The 17,619-nt window shown below is 45.6% G+C and overlaps 1 protein-coding gene across 1 annotated transcript in view; it reads right to left on the bottom strand.

The window, feature by feature from the left end:
• The window catches only part of LOC148517641 (protein kinase C delta type-like), an 81,121-nt gene that overhangs the window by 27,873 nt on the left and 35,629 nt on the right, over positions 1-17,619 (bottom strand). The window contains exons 5-7 of the mRNA XM_088478491.1: positions 14,767-14,858; positions 10,903-10,965; positions 8,191-8,329 (exon numbers count right to left, since the gene is read on the bottom strand). Of these exons, the coding sequence (XP_088334617.1) occupies positions 8,191-8,329; positions 10,903-10,965; positions 14,767-14,858 (294 nt within the window). The remainder of the gene's footprint in view (positions 1-8,190; positions 8,330-10,902; positions 10,966-14,766; positions 14,859-17,619) is intronic.

The raw sequence follows: 17,619 nt of genomic DNA, 5'->3' as shown, positions 1-17,619 counted from the left end.
TGGGTGCTGTGTGTGTGACAATGTCTGGGTGCTGTGTATGTGACAATATCTGGCTGCTGTGTATGTGACAATGTCTGGGTGCTGTGTGACAATGGCTGCTGTGTATGTGACAATGTCTGGCTGCTGTGTGTGTGACAATGGCTGCTGTGTATGTGACAATGTCTGGCTGCTGTGTGTGTGACAATGTCTGGCTGCTGTGTGTGTGACAATGTCTGGCTGCTGTGTATGTGACAATATCTGGGTGCTGTGTATGTGACAATGTCTGGGTGCTGTGTGTGTGACAATGTCTGGGTGCTGTGTGTGTGACAATGGCTGGCGTGTGTGTGACAATGTCTGGCTGCTGTGTATGTGACAATGGCTGCTGTGTGTGTGACAATATCTGGCTGCTATGTGTGTGACAATGTCTGGGTGCTGTGTATGTGACAATGTCTGGCTGCTGTGTGTGTGACAATGGGTGCTGTGTGTGTGACAATGTCCGGCTGCTGTGTGTGTTACAATGGCTGCTGTGTATGTGACAATATCTGGCTGCTGTGTATGTGACAATGTCCGGCTGCTGTGTGTGTGACAATGGCTGCTGTGTGTTTGACAATGTCTGGGTGCTGTGTATGTGACAATGTGTGGGTGCTGTGTGTGTGACAATGTCTGGGTGCTGTGTATGTGACAATATCTGGCTGCTGTGTATGTGACAATGTCTGGGTGCTGTGTGACAATGGCTGCTGTGTATGTGACAATGTCTGGCTGCTGTGTGTGTGACAATGCCTGCTGTGTGTGTGACAATGTCTGGGTGCTGTGTGTGTGACAATGTCTGGGTGCTGTGTGTGTGACAGGCTGCTGTGTATGTGACAATATCTGGCTGCTGTGTGTGTGACAATATCTGGCTGCTGTGTATGTGACAATGTCCAACTGCTGTGTGTGTGACAATGTCTGGGTGCTGTGTGTGTGACAATGGCTGCTGTGTATGTGACAATGTCCGGCTGTTGTGTGTGTGACAATGGCTGCTGTGTGTGTGACAATGTCTGGGTGCTGTGTGTGTGTGACAATGTCTGGGTGCTGCTGTGTGTGTGACAGGCTGCTGTGTATGTGACAATGTCCGGCTGCTGTGTGTGTGACAATGGCTGCTGTGTATGTGACAATATCTGGCTGCTGTGTGTGTGACAATGTCTGGGTGCTGTGTGTGTGACAATGTCTGGGTGCTGCTGTGTGTGACAGGCTGCTGTGTATGTGACAATGTCCGGCTGCTGTGTATGTGACAATATCTGGCTGCTGTGTATGTGACAATGTCTGGCTGCTGTGTATGTGACAATATCTGGGTGCTGTGTGTGTGACAATGTCTGGGTGCTGTGTGTGTGACAATGGCTGGCGTGTGTGTGACAATGTCTGGTTGCTGTGTATGTGACAATGGCTGCTGTGCGTGTGACAATATCTGGCTGCTATGTGTGTGACAATGTCTGGGTGCTGTGTATGTGACAATGTCTGGCTGCTGTGTGTGTGACAATGTCCGGCTGCTGTGTGTGTTACAATGGCTGCTGTGTGTGTGACAATGTCTGGGTGCTGTGTGTGTGACAATGTCTGGGTGCTGTGTGTGTGACAATGTCTGGGTGATGTGTGTGTGACAGGCTGCTGTGTATGTGACAATGTCCTGCTGCTGTGTATGTGACAATATCTGGCTGCTGTGTATGTGACAATGTCCGGCTGCTGTGTGTGTGACAATGGCTGCTGTGTGTTTGACAATGTCTGGGTGCTGTGTATGTGACAATGTGTGGGTGCTGTGTGTGTGACGATGTCTGGGTGCTGTGTATGTGACAATATCTGGCTGCTGTGTATGTGACAATGTCTGGGTGCTGTGTGACAATGGCTGCTGTGTATGTGACAATGTCTGGCTGCTGTGTGTGTGACAATGTCTGGGTGATGTGTGTGTGACAATGTCTGGGTGCTGTGTGTGTGACAGGCTGCTGTGTATGTGACAATATCTGGCTGCTGTGTGTGTGACAATATCTGGCTGCTGTGTATGTGACAATGTCCAACTGCTGTGTGTGTGACAATGTCCAACTGCTGTGTGTGTGACAATGGCTGCTGTGTATGTGACAATGTCCGGCTGTTGTGTGTGTGACAATGGCTGCTGTGTGTGTGACAATGTCTGGGTGCTGTGTGTGTGACAATGTCTGGGTGCTGCTGTGTGTGTGACAGGCTGCTGTGTATGTGACAATGTCCGGCTGCTGTGTGTGTGACAATGGCTGCTGTGTATATGACAATGGCTGCTATGTGTGTGACAATGTCTGGGCGCTGTGTGTGTGACAATGTCCGGCTGCTGTGTATGTGACAATGTCCGGCTGCTGTGTGTGTGACAATGGCTGCTGTGTATGTGACAATGTCCGGCTGCTGTGTATGTGACAATATCTGGCTGCTGTGTATGTGACAATGTCTGGCTGCTGTGTATGTGACAATGTCTGGCTGCTGTGTGTGTGACAATGGCTGCTGTGTATGTGACAATGGCTGCTGTATGTGAGAGAGAGAATGGGTAACTGCTGTGTGTGTGACAATGGCTGCTGTGTATATGACAATATCTGGCTGCTGTGTGTGTGACAATGTCTGGGTGCTGTGTGACAATGTCTGCTGTGGATGTGGCAATGTCTGGGTGCTGTGTGTGACAATGTCTGGGTGCTGTGTGTGTGACAGGCTGCTGTGTATGTGACAATGTCTGAGTGCTGTGTGTGTGACAATGTCCGGCTGCTGTGTGTGTGACCATGGGTGCTGTGTGTGTGACCATGGGTGCTGTGTGTTTGACAATGTCAGGCAGGTGTGTATGTGACAATGTCTGGGTGCTGTGTGTGTGTCAATGGCTGCTGTGTATGTGACAATATCTGGCTGCTGTGTGTGTGACAATATCTGGCTGCTGTGTATGTCAATGGCTGCTGTGTATGTGACAATATCTGGCTGCTGTGTGTGTGACAATGTCTGGGTGCTGTGTGTGACAATGGCTGCTGTGTATGTGACAATATCTGGCTGCTGTGTGTGTGACAATATCTGGGTGCTGTGTGTGTGACAATGGCTGCTGTGTATGTGACAATATCTGGCTGCTGTGGATGTGACAATGTCTGGGTGCTGTGTGTGTGACAATGTCTGGGTGCTGTGTGTGTGACAGGCTGCTGTGTATGTGACAATGTCTGGGTGCTGTGTGTGTGACAATGTCCGGCTGCTGTGTATGTGACAATGTCTGGGTGCTGTGTGTGACAATGTCTGGGTGCTGTGTGTGTGACAGGCTACTGTGTATGTGACAATGTCCGGCTGCTGTGTGTGTGACAATGTCCGGCTGCTGTGTGTGTGACAATGTCTGGGTGCTGTGTGTGTGACAATGGCTGCTGTGTATGTGACAATATCTGGCTGCTGTGTGTGTGACAATGTCTGGCAGCTGTGTATGTGACAATGTCTGGGTGCTGTGTATGTGACAATGTCTGGGTGCTGTGTGTGTGACAATGGCTGCTGTGTATGTGACAATATCTGGCTGCTGTGTGTGTGTGCGCATGTGAGACAATTGGTGACTGCTGTGGGTATACAAGACAACGTCTGACTGGTGTGTGTGACAATGGGTGACCTCTATACACCTGCATAGTAAAATGAAAAGGCGGGTAGCTGCTTTGAGCAAGCTGTGAATAAATACAGTACACATGCGCGCCGCATCTAATCACTGGAGAGAGGGACTGGGGGCATGTCCAGCAGATCCCGGAGTGCTGGGCATGCATCAAGTGTGACAAAAATGGGGGGTGGCTTGTGGGTATGGCTTTTCCCATGAGACCACAGCCCCTAAATTATTTTGGGTGCGCGCAACAATATGCTTAGGGTTGCCCAAAAATATATTTGCTTACCAAAAAATTTGGGCTAGGGCCGGCCCTGCCTGGAATATTAGGGAATATAATAATAGTTACTGTCTTGGTCTCCTACCTTGCTCGACATTTCTTAATATTTATTTAGTGACATCTTAAGACCTAACATAATAAATCACTTCATGCTGAAAAGCTAAATAGATAACAAATATGTAACCAGCGCCAGTGCTATAGCCAGTGCTTGGTGCTGTTAAAGCAGGGTGACTGGGTATGGAGACTAGCTCTCTCCAGTGCTGGGCAGGCTTACCTACTCTCCGATTTGGTCGTGAGCCTCCCGAATATTGGGTGCCGCTCCGGACCCCCGGAAAGCCAGGCAAGCCTCCCGGCTGCTGTCTGCCCCGCGTCCACTAATAGAAATCCCCGCAGCGGCAGGGGGCAATGACGCGATTCGCGCTGAATCGAGTCATCGCAGCCCAGCCCCCTGCTTCACAATACCTTTAATGTTGGCATTGTGAAGAGGGGGGCGGGGTCATGATGATGCGATCGTGCGGCCCCAACCTTGGCTCCGCCCCAATCTGGCATCAGTGTCTGGCCACGCCCCCCGCAGTGTGCAGGCAAGTATGGTGCTGGGTCACCAGTGGTCTTAAAAAATATAAAACAACGGTACATTTATAAGAAGGTATTACCATGTCTGAACCTGAATCGTAACTAAGAATTCCTGATAACGAGTAATATTTGTCTAATGTGAAGGCTTTGTCTGGGGGAGAAGCAGGGAGAGGAGACGCAGCTGCCCAAAATGCTACAAATCGCGTGTCTGTGGGGAGGGGGTGGAGCTAAAATTACACAATCCTGTCATTTTATCCCAGTCATCTTCCTACAGACCCAGGGCTGCCTAAGGCTGCCTAAGGGCTCCGGCTCCTGAGGGGCGCCGCTGAGGTGACTGAGGTCACTAGCACAAACATGATAGAAGTCTCTAAAAGAGACACCCTTTTGTTACTTAGTACTGACAGCAGAAGCAGATTATATAGACAGCTGCTGCACCCGTACTTTCCCCCTTTTCTTCTATTCATGTATAACATGCCTGGCTGGTTCAGCATTGCAGGCAGGTAGCAGTGTCTATCCTCTTCCCCTCTCCCCCTCTTTGAAAGTACATAGGTGACCTGGGGTATTTATAACCATTTGTGGTATATTCAGCCCAAACTACAGTCAGACACTTTCTGGGGCAGCTCACACATGGGGTTATATTTACTAAAGTAAGAGTTTTTAGAAATGGAGATGTTTCCCATAGCAACTAATCAAATTCTAGCTAGTATCTTCTAGAGGGTGCTAGTTAAATGTTAACTAGAATCTGATTGGTTGCTATGGGTAACATTTCCATTTCTAAAAACTCTCATTTACATACATACATACACAGTGTAAATTCACACAACATATTCTAAACAGGTGCACATTCAACACCGCATCAGCACCATAGTTCATACTGAATATTAGATTGATCATGAAGTTATGATCCATCCAATGTTCAATACAACTTTTGTAATAATACTATTCCACATCATGGGGTATATTTACTAAAGTGAGAGTTTTTAGAAACAATACAAAAAACGTTCAATACAACAAAAGTTGTATTGAACATTGGATGGATCATAACTTCATGATCAATCTAATATTCAGTATGAACTATGGTGCTGATGCGGTGTTGAATGTGCACCTGTTTAGAATATGTTGTGTGAAGTTACACTGTGTATGCTGTGAAAATGAACATGTGTAAAAGTGACTATGCACAGTCATGTGCACTTTGGACCCTTAAGCTTGCGAGCAGGGCCCTCTTACCCTTATGTATATGAATGTATGTCTGTCTTTTACAACCCAGTATAATGTTAATGTTGATTCAAATTGTAAAGTGCAACGGAACTTGCTGCGCTATATAACAAACTGTTAATAAATAAATAAATAATACTGTCAAAGAGGGCCAGGCTAAAGCTTTGCCGAGGGTGCCAAGAAACCTTGCACTGGCCCTGTACAGACCAGTGATTCCCGTTATACTGCCCACTTCACTAGGAAATGGGGGCATGCGGGAGATCCGGCCACTCTTCAGGGGGTGCAGGGTACTACACGAATAATAGGGAGCCTCCCGTACCTTGTGTTAGAGTAGGTAAGTATGGATAATGTTACTAAATCCTCCATTTGTTTAAGGAATGAAAGCTACAACCTGCTAATCCCTTGTATCTGAGTTCTAGAAGGGCTCATCGTCCTTTCCTCTTCTAGTTACTCTTTCGCCTTAATATCTAAAATCTATAAACTTTAATATGTCACATTCCAGGGAATGTATCCTGGCTTATATTTTGGCTCCATGCATTACTTAAATTGTTTATTTTTATTAATATTGGAATTTATTGAAAGTTGGCAAATAAAAAAGTTGCTAAATAATATAAAAATAATACATGAACAATAAAGTTAATTAATTCCGAGTCTGATGAATGTCGGCTATTTCTCTCCATACAAGAATTCAGAATTCATTAATTCAGCTATTGGACTAAAGTTGGACAAACATGTCACAAGCCAATCCAATCATTTCATCTACTTAGTTGTTATAGGATTGTTAAAGATTCAAGAGTGTGGTGAAAATAATAGATTAAATGCATTCTAATGTAGATGGTTACATCGATCAATCTAATTGGATTAGGTAATAATGCTTTATCCAAAAAGATTGTATTATATCTTAATTTTATGTATTGTAATTACACAATTAAAGTCTTACAGATCTCTATGTTCTGTTACACTAAAATTCTGATGTGTATTGTGTGTGCTTAAAGAATATATTGCCAGAATATGTATGGAAATCTATATATGTACTTTGCTTTGTGTCTTTCAGTTAGTAGGTGACACAAAGAAAGCGTACTCTCCTCCCCAGACTGTGTAAGCCTGGGTGGTAATAGCAGCTGAATGACGGCTGCATTCCTAATGATATAACGGAAAGCTAATGCAATTACATGCGTGTCTTCATGCTTATGCATCACGCCACCACACTGTGGGCCTCATTCAGAGCCACGTGGGCCTCATTCAGAGCCACTCGTAAGCGGCCGCTCGTTCGCTCCGAGCGATGTTCGCACATCTGCGCATGCGTATGGGTCGTAATGCGCATGCGCCAACCAGTCAGTGTGGTCGGAAATCGTGTGTTCGCAAAATAGCGAGTGCCTGCTAATTTGAGTGACAGGATGAGGCGTTTGTGGGTGGTAACAGGGGAAGGTGCTTGAAAACGGGGAGTGGAGATCCGAACGCAGGCGTGCCAAATGGTCAAAACGGGCGTTTTAAGGGTGTGCATAATTAACAAAGCAGCGTCATCGGCCACGTCACTTGGTTGTCTCTTAGCCTGAACTGTACGCATGATTGCGGTAGAAAAATCCTACCACAAGCACTGCGAGCAGTTCAGACGCCTTTCGATGTACTCGATTAATCAAATAAATAGCGGAGATGACGTAGGATGCGAGCGGCCAGGGGGCGTCTTTACAAAATAGCGAGCGCATGTTTCGTTCGTTCGCTCAGACATAGAGGCGTCAACAGACCGCAAAGAGCGAGCGCTCAATTTAAATAGCCGGCCCCTTTTTCTGAACGAGCGAGCGCAAATAGCGTCTGGCTCTGAATCAGGCCCTGTGTTCTGTCTGCTTGAGTAGCTGTCATCATCAGTGTTGCCACTTGCACCTACTGTACCCTATGCTTAGAGCAACAGATCGGTGTAAAATAGGTGTCCCTCAGGCATTTGCATGACTCTCCCATGACTCTCCCATAAGCCAGTCCTCTTCTGTGCTTCCACCCAGTTATCACCCAGATACACTCATTCTTGTATGGAGAGAAATGGCCGACATCAATAAGATACAAAATCACCCATAACTACGCAAAGATGTAATTGTGTACTACAGTGCATGCCCAGTTTGCTCAATTTGGCTAGATGCGGCCACATATGGGGTTACATGTAACTTATGCTGGGTACACACTGAGATGACGGGTCAGTGAACAAACCGATCTGCCATCAGAGCTGCCGATTGGTAACCTATACACACTTACCAATTGGCAGCTCAACATATCTGGGCTGCTTTCACAACTGGGTGGGCATTTAAATTTGCCCATCCAGTTGAGATGTCAGTGTTAGCGGTCCTTGCAGCAAGCGAATGGACAGTCAGCTGCAGGTTTGACCTGATATGCCTGTGAATTACATCGTCCACAGACATATCTGGTGTCCAACCTGCCGATGCACTCGCGATATATCGTTCATTGATTGAACACAACGATATATCGAAAAGTGTGTGCCCAGCATTAGAATCAGGCCCAACGTGTGTAGTAACCAGTAGGAAACCCATGTGCACCTCACCTCAGGAGCGATGTAGCCACGTGTCCCAACACAGCCAGTGGCTCTCCGGTCTCCGTGCATGTTCTCAATAGCGAGACCGAAGTCGGCGATCTTGATGTTGCCCGTTTCAGCCACTAAGATGTTCTCTGGCTTGAGGTCTCTGTGAAGAAAATCAAATCTTTGTATGCACTATGCTTTTATATAAACATGATTTACTTTTATATATAGAATTATATTATACTTTATATGTGTATTTTCTAAATATCTGTAATTTTGAATTTATAGTTAGAAGCAGGGACTAGAGTGTCAGCTCCTATTGTATTCAGTGTTAGGTTAGTGTCCTTGTGATCCCACTATTTCATGTACATTGGTATGTGTTCAGCAGCATTCAATGTTATTTAATAAGTAGAGCCCTACTTAGACCATTAACATTTGCAATGCTAATTTGTGTGGGTACTGCATGAATAATTACTGATATTAACAGTTTAATATAAGCAGCCCAAAGAGTACCAAACTATGCTCAGCAGTGATGGGGTTACAGAGCCTTTGTGCCCTGCACAGGATTCCATTTATTGCTGCAAGCAGAGGTGGCAAAAGCTGTTTTTGGCACAAATTTAGTAGCATGCCTCTGCCATGCCCTCAGCAAGCCCAATTTACTATTCCCATCATTATTGTTCCTACTCCTATACATTAACTCAGTAGTGTCCCCACACATTATACCAGAAGTGTTCCCAGTACATTATCCCTAAACAGTGACCCCACATAATATATAACCAGTAGAGCCTGTCCTGTTACTAGTGTACAGGGTTTATTTTCCCATCCTCTTGGCCACATATTCTCATTATCATATCTATAGGCTCTAATCCCATCTGTATAACACATACATGTTTTATGCATTTTAATGGTGTTGGTATGTGTGCCTTAGCACTTATGTGAAAAAATGTGATTATAACAGTGGCCAGCCTGCTGACCTTGTAAATCTTCTGCCCTTGGCCACCTTGCTGGCCAGTGTATACTGTTCTAACTCACAGATGTATTCACTGCATCTTATAGCTGCTATCAGCCTCTGTTTTTTTGGCTCAGAGCATTTTCTTTTCTAATACCTTATAGAGACTTGGTACCAGTTTGGTCTTTAGTTCAGGAAAAGAAATATAGCACTATTAGCTCATTGTATTTAATGGTTAGTTTTCTATCCTATATTGGTATGCCCAAGAGGCCTATTCATCAACACTAAAATAACGTTTTTAAGGACATTTTCCTTAATTAATGTTATTTTAGTATACATGAAGTATCTTAACACAGGAGATATCACTGATATCTTCTTGCTAAGTCCCCCTGCATTAATTTCCACACTATGTGGAAATTATGGTATTCATCAAATTCCGAAAATTATGTATTTTTGGAATTTGATGGAGGTACTGTATCCGCCACTGTGAAGTGGTGAATAGCAGGTGAGACTTACCTGCTTCCAGCTGGAGAGGTCCCCCGGCGTCTTCCTCCGGCGCTCTGTTCCCTCCTCTGGCTCTGGTGGTTGATCGGACAACTGTGGTCTCCCAGCAGAACACAATGAATAAAGTTTAGAAAGAAAAAAAAAGTTTTATTTCTAAACTGTACTGTGGTCTGCTGGGAGACCACGTGTCAGACCAGCAGGACGTAGCCGGAGGCTTCTGCGCGGGCAGGTAAGTGCGGGACGGGGGGGAGGTGGGGTTGGGGGATACACAAAATTAACGTAGCTGTAGGTAGTGCTGCACATGCGCTGGGTTTACGAATGTAACAGCACATGCGCAGCATGGATTCCAGCTACGGTAAGTTAGTGTAGAGAGGGAAAACTATCTATTTCCCAAAAAGCTGTCATCGCAAATATGACAGCTTTTCGGAATAGATAGCTATGGAGAGAGGAATGATGAATTCCTCCAGTAATTAGGTAGAACTCCATGCCAGTTCTATACTTAATTACCTCCATTGAATTTTAAGTTATGATGAATAGGCCCCCAAGTCTAGTTTCATAGAGAAAGCTCTATCAGTCAGTGATCACAGATGCTGGTAGCTCCTCCAGGACCAGGTGGGAGGTTTCTCAGCCCACTTTTCCCACAGTTGTTGGCAGAGAACTGAGCTGCTAGTAGCACAGAAAAGTACAAATTTTTAAAACTCTCCTCACCCAAAAATGATATGAAACTAATAAAACACTGCAGAAGGGAGGGCGTGTGTAAGATATAAGTGGGAATATGTGCCAATGATAAAAGTATAACACATAGACAGGGCCATAGAGAGCGGTGGTGGGCCCTGTTACTGTAGGGGCCTAAATGTGCAGGAGCAGCCATGTCCCCTACAACAAACTATGCAAAATATTATTTGTGGTGTGTCAAAGTGGTGCTGTGTGCCACACAGGGGGGTGCAGTGCGCCCCTCTGCCAGGGGCAGATCAAGGAGAGGGGCATGGTCAGTTTGATTGCTCCTCCCCTACCTCCACATTAGGTGCAGGCCGAGGAGACTACAGCTCAGCGGCAGCGCTGATATGTAAGAGGGGGCTGGGAGGGTGGTGGACCTGGATCCCCACTGGGCTCCTCCAACAGCCTGGGCCTTAGCAATTAGTACCCACTGCCCCCTTCCCTCGGGGCACCCCTGCACATAGAAAGTTGGGAACAGGCATGATAAGTATATTACATTCTGTATATTAGACTCTATACTAATATCACTGTATTATACTGTTGCTAAATTGTAACTATATAATTACCGATGGACTATGCCCTTAGCATGGAGGAATTGCAAACCACATACAATTTCTGCACTGTAGAACCTGGTGGATAGAAAATAAGTAAAGTTACATTGTTGGAACATTTAAATAATGGATGAATGATTTCCAGCCAACAGTCCCCAGAATTTGTGCAAATGTCCCCATTCTTTGTTTCATATTTGCCAACTGCCTAATATGATGTTTCTGTCTCTGGGCCTGATTCAGACCCGCTCACGAGCGCTGAGCGCTCGCAAGTGGGTCGATGTTACCCAAGTGCTCATGCGCACGACGGAGGCGGCTCCGTCGTGCGCATGCGCGAGACCCGAATAACGACGGCCAAGCCGTTGTTATAGGTCTCGCACCAAAAGGGGAGTGCTGTCGATGGTGATTGACAGCATGTCCCCTTTGGTGGGCGTGCCGGGGGCGTGGCTGCCCAGACGGAGGCGTTCCCATGGGAACGCCTACGGTCTGGGGCCGGCCCCACTGACATCACTAGTGATGTCATTGGGAGTGCGTTTGCCTCTGATAGAGCCAAAAGCACTCCAGGGCTTGCGGCAGCGAGACCCTACCGCAAGGGTCTCGTCGCAAGCCCGATGGTCTTGACCATCGCAACCATCATTTTGGCCGCTCGCTATAGCTGTGGGTGGTCACCCACAGCTATGCGAGCGGCCAGGAGGCCGCTCCAAAAAGGAGGAGGGACGGCCCTGATTCAGAGCGAGCGTCCGACTCTGAATCAGGGCCTCTGTGCGTTGTTGCAAATTACTATATATTGAATATAGCTTATAACGGCGGGTACACACAGGAGCGATGTCGGCACGATATGACTATTTTGTGCGAATCGGATTAACATATCGGCCACATCGCTCAGTGTGTATGGCCAATATGTGCGCTCCTGCGCCCACTTGCTACACTGTCCGGTTGGTGTGCTGCATGTCCAACCGGACGATATCGCAAGCAGCTCCGTTGCAGCTAATGAAGGACAGAACTAGGTATTGCTCCGTCCTTCATTACCTCGTTCTGATGTGTACCCATGATCCGATACGTCGGCCCGTCAGACCGACATAGCAGCTGGGTACACATCGCTCAGTGTGTACCCGGAGTTTATTAAGAGGAGTATTATTTATTTATGTTTATTATTTATTAACAGTTTCTTATATGGCGCAGCGTATTCCGTTGCGCTTTACAATTTGAGACAACATTAATAGAAAAAAGACTGGGTTGTAAGAGACAGACATAAAGGTAAGAGGACCCTGCTCGCAAGCTTACAATCTATACTGATGCCAGCAAGATGATGCTCAGAAAGTCATTTTCTTATAACACTCACCTTTATTACAGTCACCTTTATTTATCAGAATGGAAGGCAACGTATGGAATCAATTTCTTTTACCAATCTCTATCACTAATCTAATGGTGTTCATCTCTCAATTAGATAGGTGAGCTTGTATGTGCACAGGAAAACAGCACCTTCATAGAAATTCATCTCCACCGCAGCTCTATCCTAAGTTTCTGGTGTTAAACCCAATATTTCTTCTTCTTAACTCAAATCCAGGGGAAGCAATCGGGAAGCCGACTGCCTAAATACCGGCAGCCGGCTTCCCGACTGTCATATCCCGGCAAGGGTGAAATGCCGGGCAACTAGATGTAGACGCCCGCATTTCCCCGACGCCGGGAGACCGGCGCCCGGCATCCCGATCGTAGTGATGCCGGGCGCCGCGAGCGGACAGCCGCGGGGGGGGAGGGTTAGGTTTAGGGCTCCCGGGGGGGACTTAGGGTTAGGCTAGAGGGAGGGAGGGTTAGGGTTAATCACCCCCGGGGGGGACTTAGGGTTAGGCACCCCCCCGGGGGACTTAGGTTTAGGCAGCGGGGAAGGGGGTGGTTAGGGTTAGGCACTTGGGGGGGAAGTTAGGGTTAGGCACCCCTAAGGAGGGTTAGGTTAGGTTAGTAGATACTCACCTATCCACGATCGGGATTTCCAGCGCTGTCGGGCTTCCGCTGCTCGGAACTCTGCTGATGTCGGCCTGCCGCTGACGGGAATCGAACCCATTCCCCAAACCAGACATCAATCTGCCCAATCTGAAACTATAACCCTAATATTTACAAATAATAACCATATAGATTAGGCTAGTATTAAGCAGCTCAAACCATATAGCCAATCAAGACTAGTCATAAAAAAGAAAGGTGTCTCTGACAGAGGCTAGACCCCAGGCCATTTGTGCTATTTTGTCTGTAGACTGAAAAAAAAAATGGAGAAAAAATGATCAGGCCCCCGCAAGTTAAGAGTACCGTCCTAGGGACAATGGGCTCCACAACATTAGGGGCCAGGAAAATACTATAACATTATGGAAACTCTTGTAGAACTATAAGCAACAGTATGCACAGTTGGTGCTCTACAGATGTCCCCGTAACAAATAAAATAAAAAGTATTACCCTGCACTAAATGAAATAGTTGTGCCCCCATAAAATAAAAAGAGCAGTGCCCTGTAATGAATAAAAAGTAGCACCACTATAGTATATAAACTAAAGAAGAGAGCCCCTATAATAATTAATGAGTAGCACCCCCATAAAAAATAAATTAGTAGAGCAATGCAATAAATAAAATAGAGTAATGCCCCTATTATAAGCAAAAATAAAGAGTAGTGCCACCGTAATTAACAAAATAAAGTGTAGTGCCCCCGTAATTAATAAAGAGTAGTACTCCCGTAATTAATAAAGAGTAGTACTACCGTAATTAATAAAGAGTAGTGCCCCCGTAATTAATAAAGAGTAGTACCCCCGTAATTAATAAAGAGTAGTACCCCATAATTAATAAAGAGTAGTACCCTGTGATAAATAAAGTAAAAAGTAGCGTCTCTAGGGGAAATAAAAGAAATAGTAACACGTTTAAGACCAGTTTTTCAAGTTCCCCCTTAGAGGACAGGGCCCAATCCTGTGTAGGCTGGGCTCTTACAGAATATAAGGACCTAATGCAATTTAAGAGTTTGAAAACCACCACAAATCTGGATGCAAATTGTTTCAAAACACAGATTAGTAAATGGGTTGGATCTAAAAATCACATTTGATGTGTGGCGGTTTCCCAACCACATACAAAACTGCCCCTTTGTAAAAGTCCACCTTCATGTCACTGACCATTATATGTATAGAATACCCAGCTGTGACCGGCGATGTGTTTGCCCACTTTGATGAAAGCAGCTGCACAATTCTGTTACAACTAATGTATGTCACTGCTAATACTATTGATATCCCAATCCTAAGCTACAGTATAAGACTTATACTCAGTGGCAGATGTTACCTAGGGGCTGCGAATCTGCGCCCCCCCAGTAAAATCAGCAACTTCAATGAGCCAGTACACTCCGTGACTGTACTGACTTCACTGCGACTGGAGGTGGCTTCCTATTAGAGGTGCCTCCTGCCAGTCACGCTAAAGACAGGCAGCCCCAGGGGAAGGTGTCTCCTCCCCCTGGGACTGCCGGTCCGTGCTGCGATCAGCAGAGAGCTGCGTGCAGTGGAAGCCGATGCTCTGCCTTTTGGGCAGCCCTACAGGGCTTATTGAGGCTGCCACCAATGCAGCCCCGAGAAACTGGTGATATGCGCATGCGCGACGCCACCACCGCTTATGCGCATGCGCAGGTCCTGATTCAATGAGCAGGCGCCGGGACCCAGGCCAGCAGCAGCGGCAGCCCCCTCAGGCAAGAGAGGAGGAGCTGCTGCTGCATATAGTCCATGCTATTACATACTGTGTTATCTATTTCTATACATCAGGAGAACCCTTTCCACTGAATACAATAGATCATTATAATATATCACCTATCATAAAGTCCTTCCTCTAACCAGTGTCTCTAACAAGATATTCTCCCATATCCTCACCTTGCACTGGGGATGGTAAGGCGGCCTTTCCTCTGCAGGAGACGATGGAAATCTCCGCCACATGCATACTCCATGCCGAGTAGTAAATGCTCCTGTGTATGGTAGAAGCAATAGTATCAGTATACATGTCAGAGAGGCCAGGAGGACATGGGGAATGTCATCTTTAGACCATAAATAAGTAAAGATAAATTATATACATTATTAATTCATAAAAACTGTCCTTCGGTTATTTTCTCTTCATGGGAATATAATGGATGGTCATGGGGAAGACAAAGGGGCCTATTCATCAACACTAAAATAATGTTTTTAAGGACATTTTCCTTAAATACCGTTATTTTAGTATTCATGAAGTATCTTAACACAGGAGACATCACTGATATCTCCTGGTTAAGTCCCCCTGCGTTAATTTCCACACTCCCCGTACAATAGTATGGGGATATAGAAATTATGGTATTCATCAAAGTTGATGGAGTTACTGTCCGCCACTGTGAGGTGGCAAATAGCAGGTAACACTTACCTGTGTCAGCATGGGCAGGTCCCCCGGCATCTTCATCCGGCGCTTTGGTCCCTCCTCTGGCTCCGGTGTCTGCTCGGACACTGTTCTCCCAGCAGAGCACAATAAAGTTTAGAAAAAAACAAAACTTTTTTTTTCTTCTAAACTGTACAGTGCTCTGCCGGGAGAACACGTCTGAACAGCCACCGGAGCCAGAGGCGCTGCAGCGGGCAGGTAAGTGTGGGACAAGGGGAAGGTATGCGGAGGGGGAGGGGGGTTAAGAGGGACACACAAAATTACCGCAGCTGTAGGTAGTGCTGTGCATGCACTGGTTTTACGAATGTAACAGCGCATGTGCAGCACAGATTCCAGATGCGGTAAGTTAGTGTAGAGAGGGAAAACTCTCGCAATTGCAAAAGAAAAGAAATCGCAAAAATGACAGCTTTTCGGAATAGATAATTATGGGGAGGAGGACTAATGAATTTCTCCGGTAATTAGGTAGAACTCCATGCGAGTTCTAAACCTAATTACCTCCAGAGAATTTTAAGTTATGATGAATAGGCCCCTATGAGAGCAGAGAGAGGGCAGGGGACACAAGGGGGAAAAATAAGTATTACAGTTTATAGAACATGTTCTATAATGTTATTACAGTCCAGTTATTATTACATAACACCAGTAACATTTTTATTTTTATACCAGAATATTATAATTGTCCTACATGCAAAGATTAATAGTAATTTTTGCATCTAAAACAAAAATAATGAATAATTGCAAAAGAGCTGCACAACTGTATTATCACTAGAAGCTGTTATCTGTAGCGCTGATCCTCAATCCACGGAGCACATGACACAAGTAATATGTAGGGGAATGTATTACTGTATAGGTGGGGGGATGGGGAAGAAATACTGTACTACAGGTGAGATGGTAAATATATTACAGAGATTAGAGGGGAATATTTTACAGCAGTGATGGTGTTATAATCATATATCAGCAGTGGCGGAAGTTCATCCCAGATGCCTGGAGGCAAGATATCATTTAGTGCCCCCCTTATCCCCCATATTTACAGCCCTAAGTGGGGTGAATATATTATTGGTGATGGAGGAGGTGCCCCTTCAGTCCTGGCGCCCGGGGCAGGCGCCTCCATTGTCTCCTATACTTCTACCCCTGTATATCAGTAACAATATGATAAAAGGAATTATGGCCAGCTAGTTCTTAACAGTATTTCCAGGTTAGGATATCCCATCCTCATGACCTCCTATATACTCCCATGTCCAGTAAATGCCGCCCCTCAGATTACCCCACTATTAAATGACCATCGGCTAAGATCTGTGCTATATTTAAATCAAGTAAACAGCCCAGTTCTAGCAGTGGAGGAGTAGACGGGGCAGGAGATATTGCTGTAATGATATACTGGTAGGTTAATTGGCTCCCCGCAAAATTGACCATAGTGTGTATGTGTGTGAGCATGTGGTAGGGAATATAGATTGTAAGCTCCACTGGGGCAGGGACAGATGTGAATGGTAAGATATTTTCTGTAAAGCGCTGTGGAATATGTGTGCGCTATATAAATAACTGGTAATAAATAAATAAAAATGAATGTAATACAGAAGGCAGCACACAATGGGAGAGATGTTACTGACATACACTCAGGTACAGCATTTATTTCTGTTTCCCTCTCTATCTTCAATAATCCCTTTATCACCAAGTGGCCTATTCATCGTCGCTTAATTATTACAAAAGCAAATGAAAATGAAAATTTTTACCTGTAATTGTAAAAATTAATTTATCAGGCCATTCATCAAGATATCACAAATATCTCCTACTTACCTTCCACTGGCGGAATGGCCCGCTGTCCCCATACACTAGTATGGGGACAGAATTCATCAAGCTCCAAAAATACATTATTTTCGGAGCTTGAGTGCGGGAGCATTCGCCATCTTGTGTATCACAACCTGCTCCTTCCCTATGGAAAGGAGGTCTGGGTTGCGAAGAAGGATCCTTTTGTATCCCTCCGCCCCTGTCCACTCCTTCCGTCAGATGTCGGGGCTCCTGTGCGCATGCGTGACCTATAGGTTACACATGCGCACTAGCAGCACTGCTCCAAAAGGAGTAGTGAAAAGATTCACGGCTCTGATAGGAGCAGTGATGCCGCTCGCCGTAAAGCTGATTTTCAGGTCACCTGTCACCGCACCGGAGCAATACTGAATCGGCAAGTTAGAATGTTAATTATCGGGGGTCCCCAATAATTAACGTCATGAATAGACCCCCAAGTGATGTAGATACCGTTTACAAGCAGTTTTGAAAATGTATTATATATATATATGGTGCCAGCATATTCTGTTGTGCTTTACATCTAGATG

The sequence above is a fragment of the Taudactylus pleione genome, unplaced genomic scaffold (assembly GCF_031769625.1).
Source record: "Taudactylus pleione unplaced genomic scaffold, aTauple2 ptg000214l, whole genome shotgun sequence".
Taxonomy (NCBI): Eukaryota; Metazoa; Chordata; class Amphibia; order Anura; family Myobatrachidae; genus Taudactylus; species Taudactylus pleione.
The sequence above is the reverse complement of the archived record's forward strand: the minus strand, read 5'-3'. Positions and strand labels throughout refer to the sequence as shown.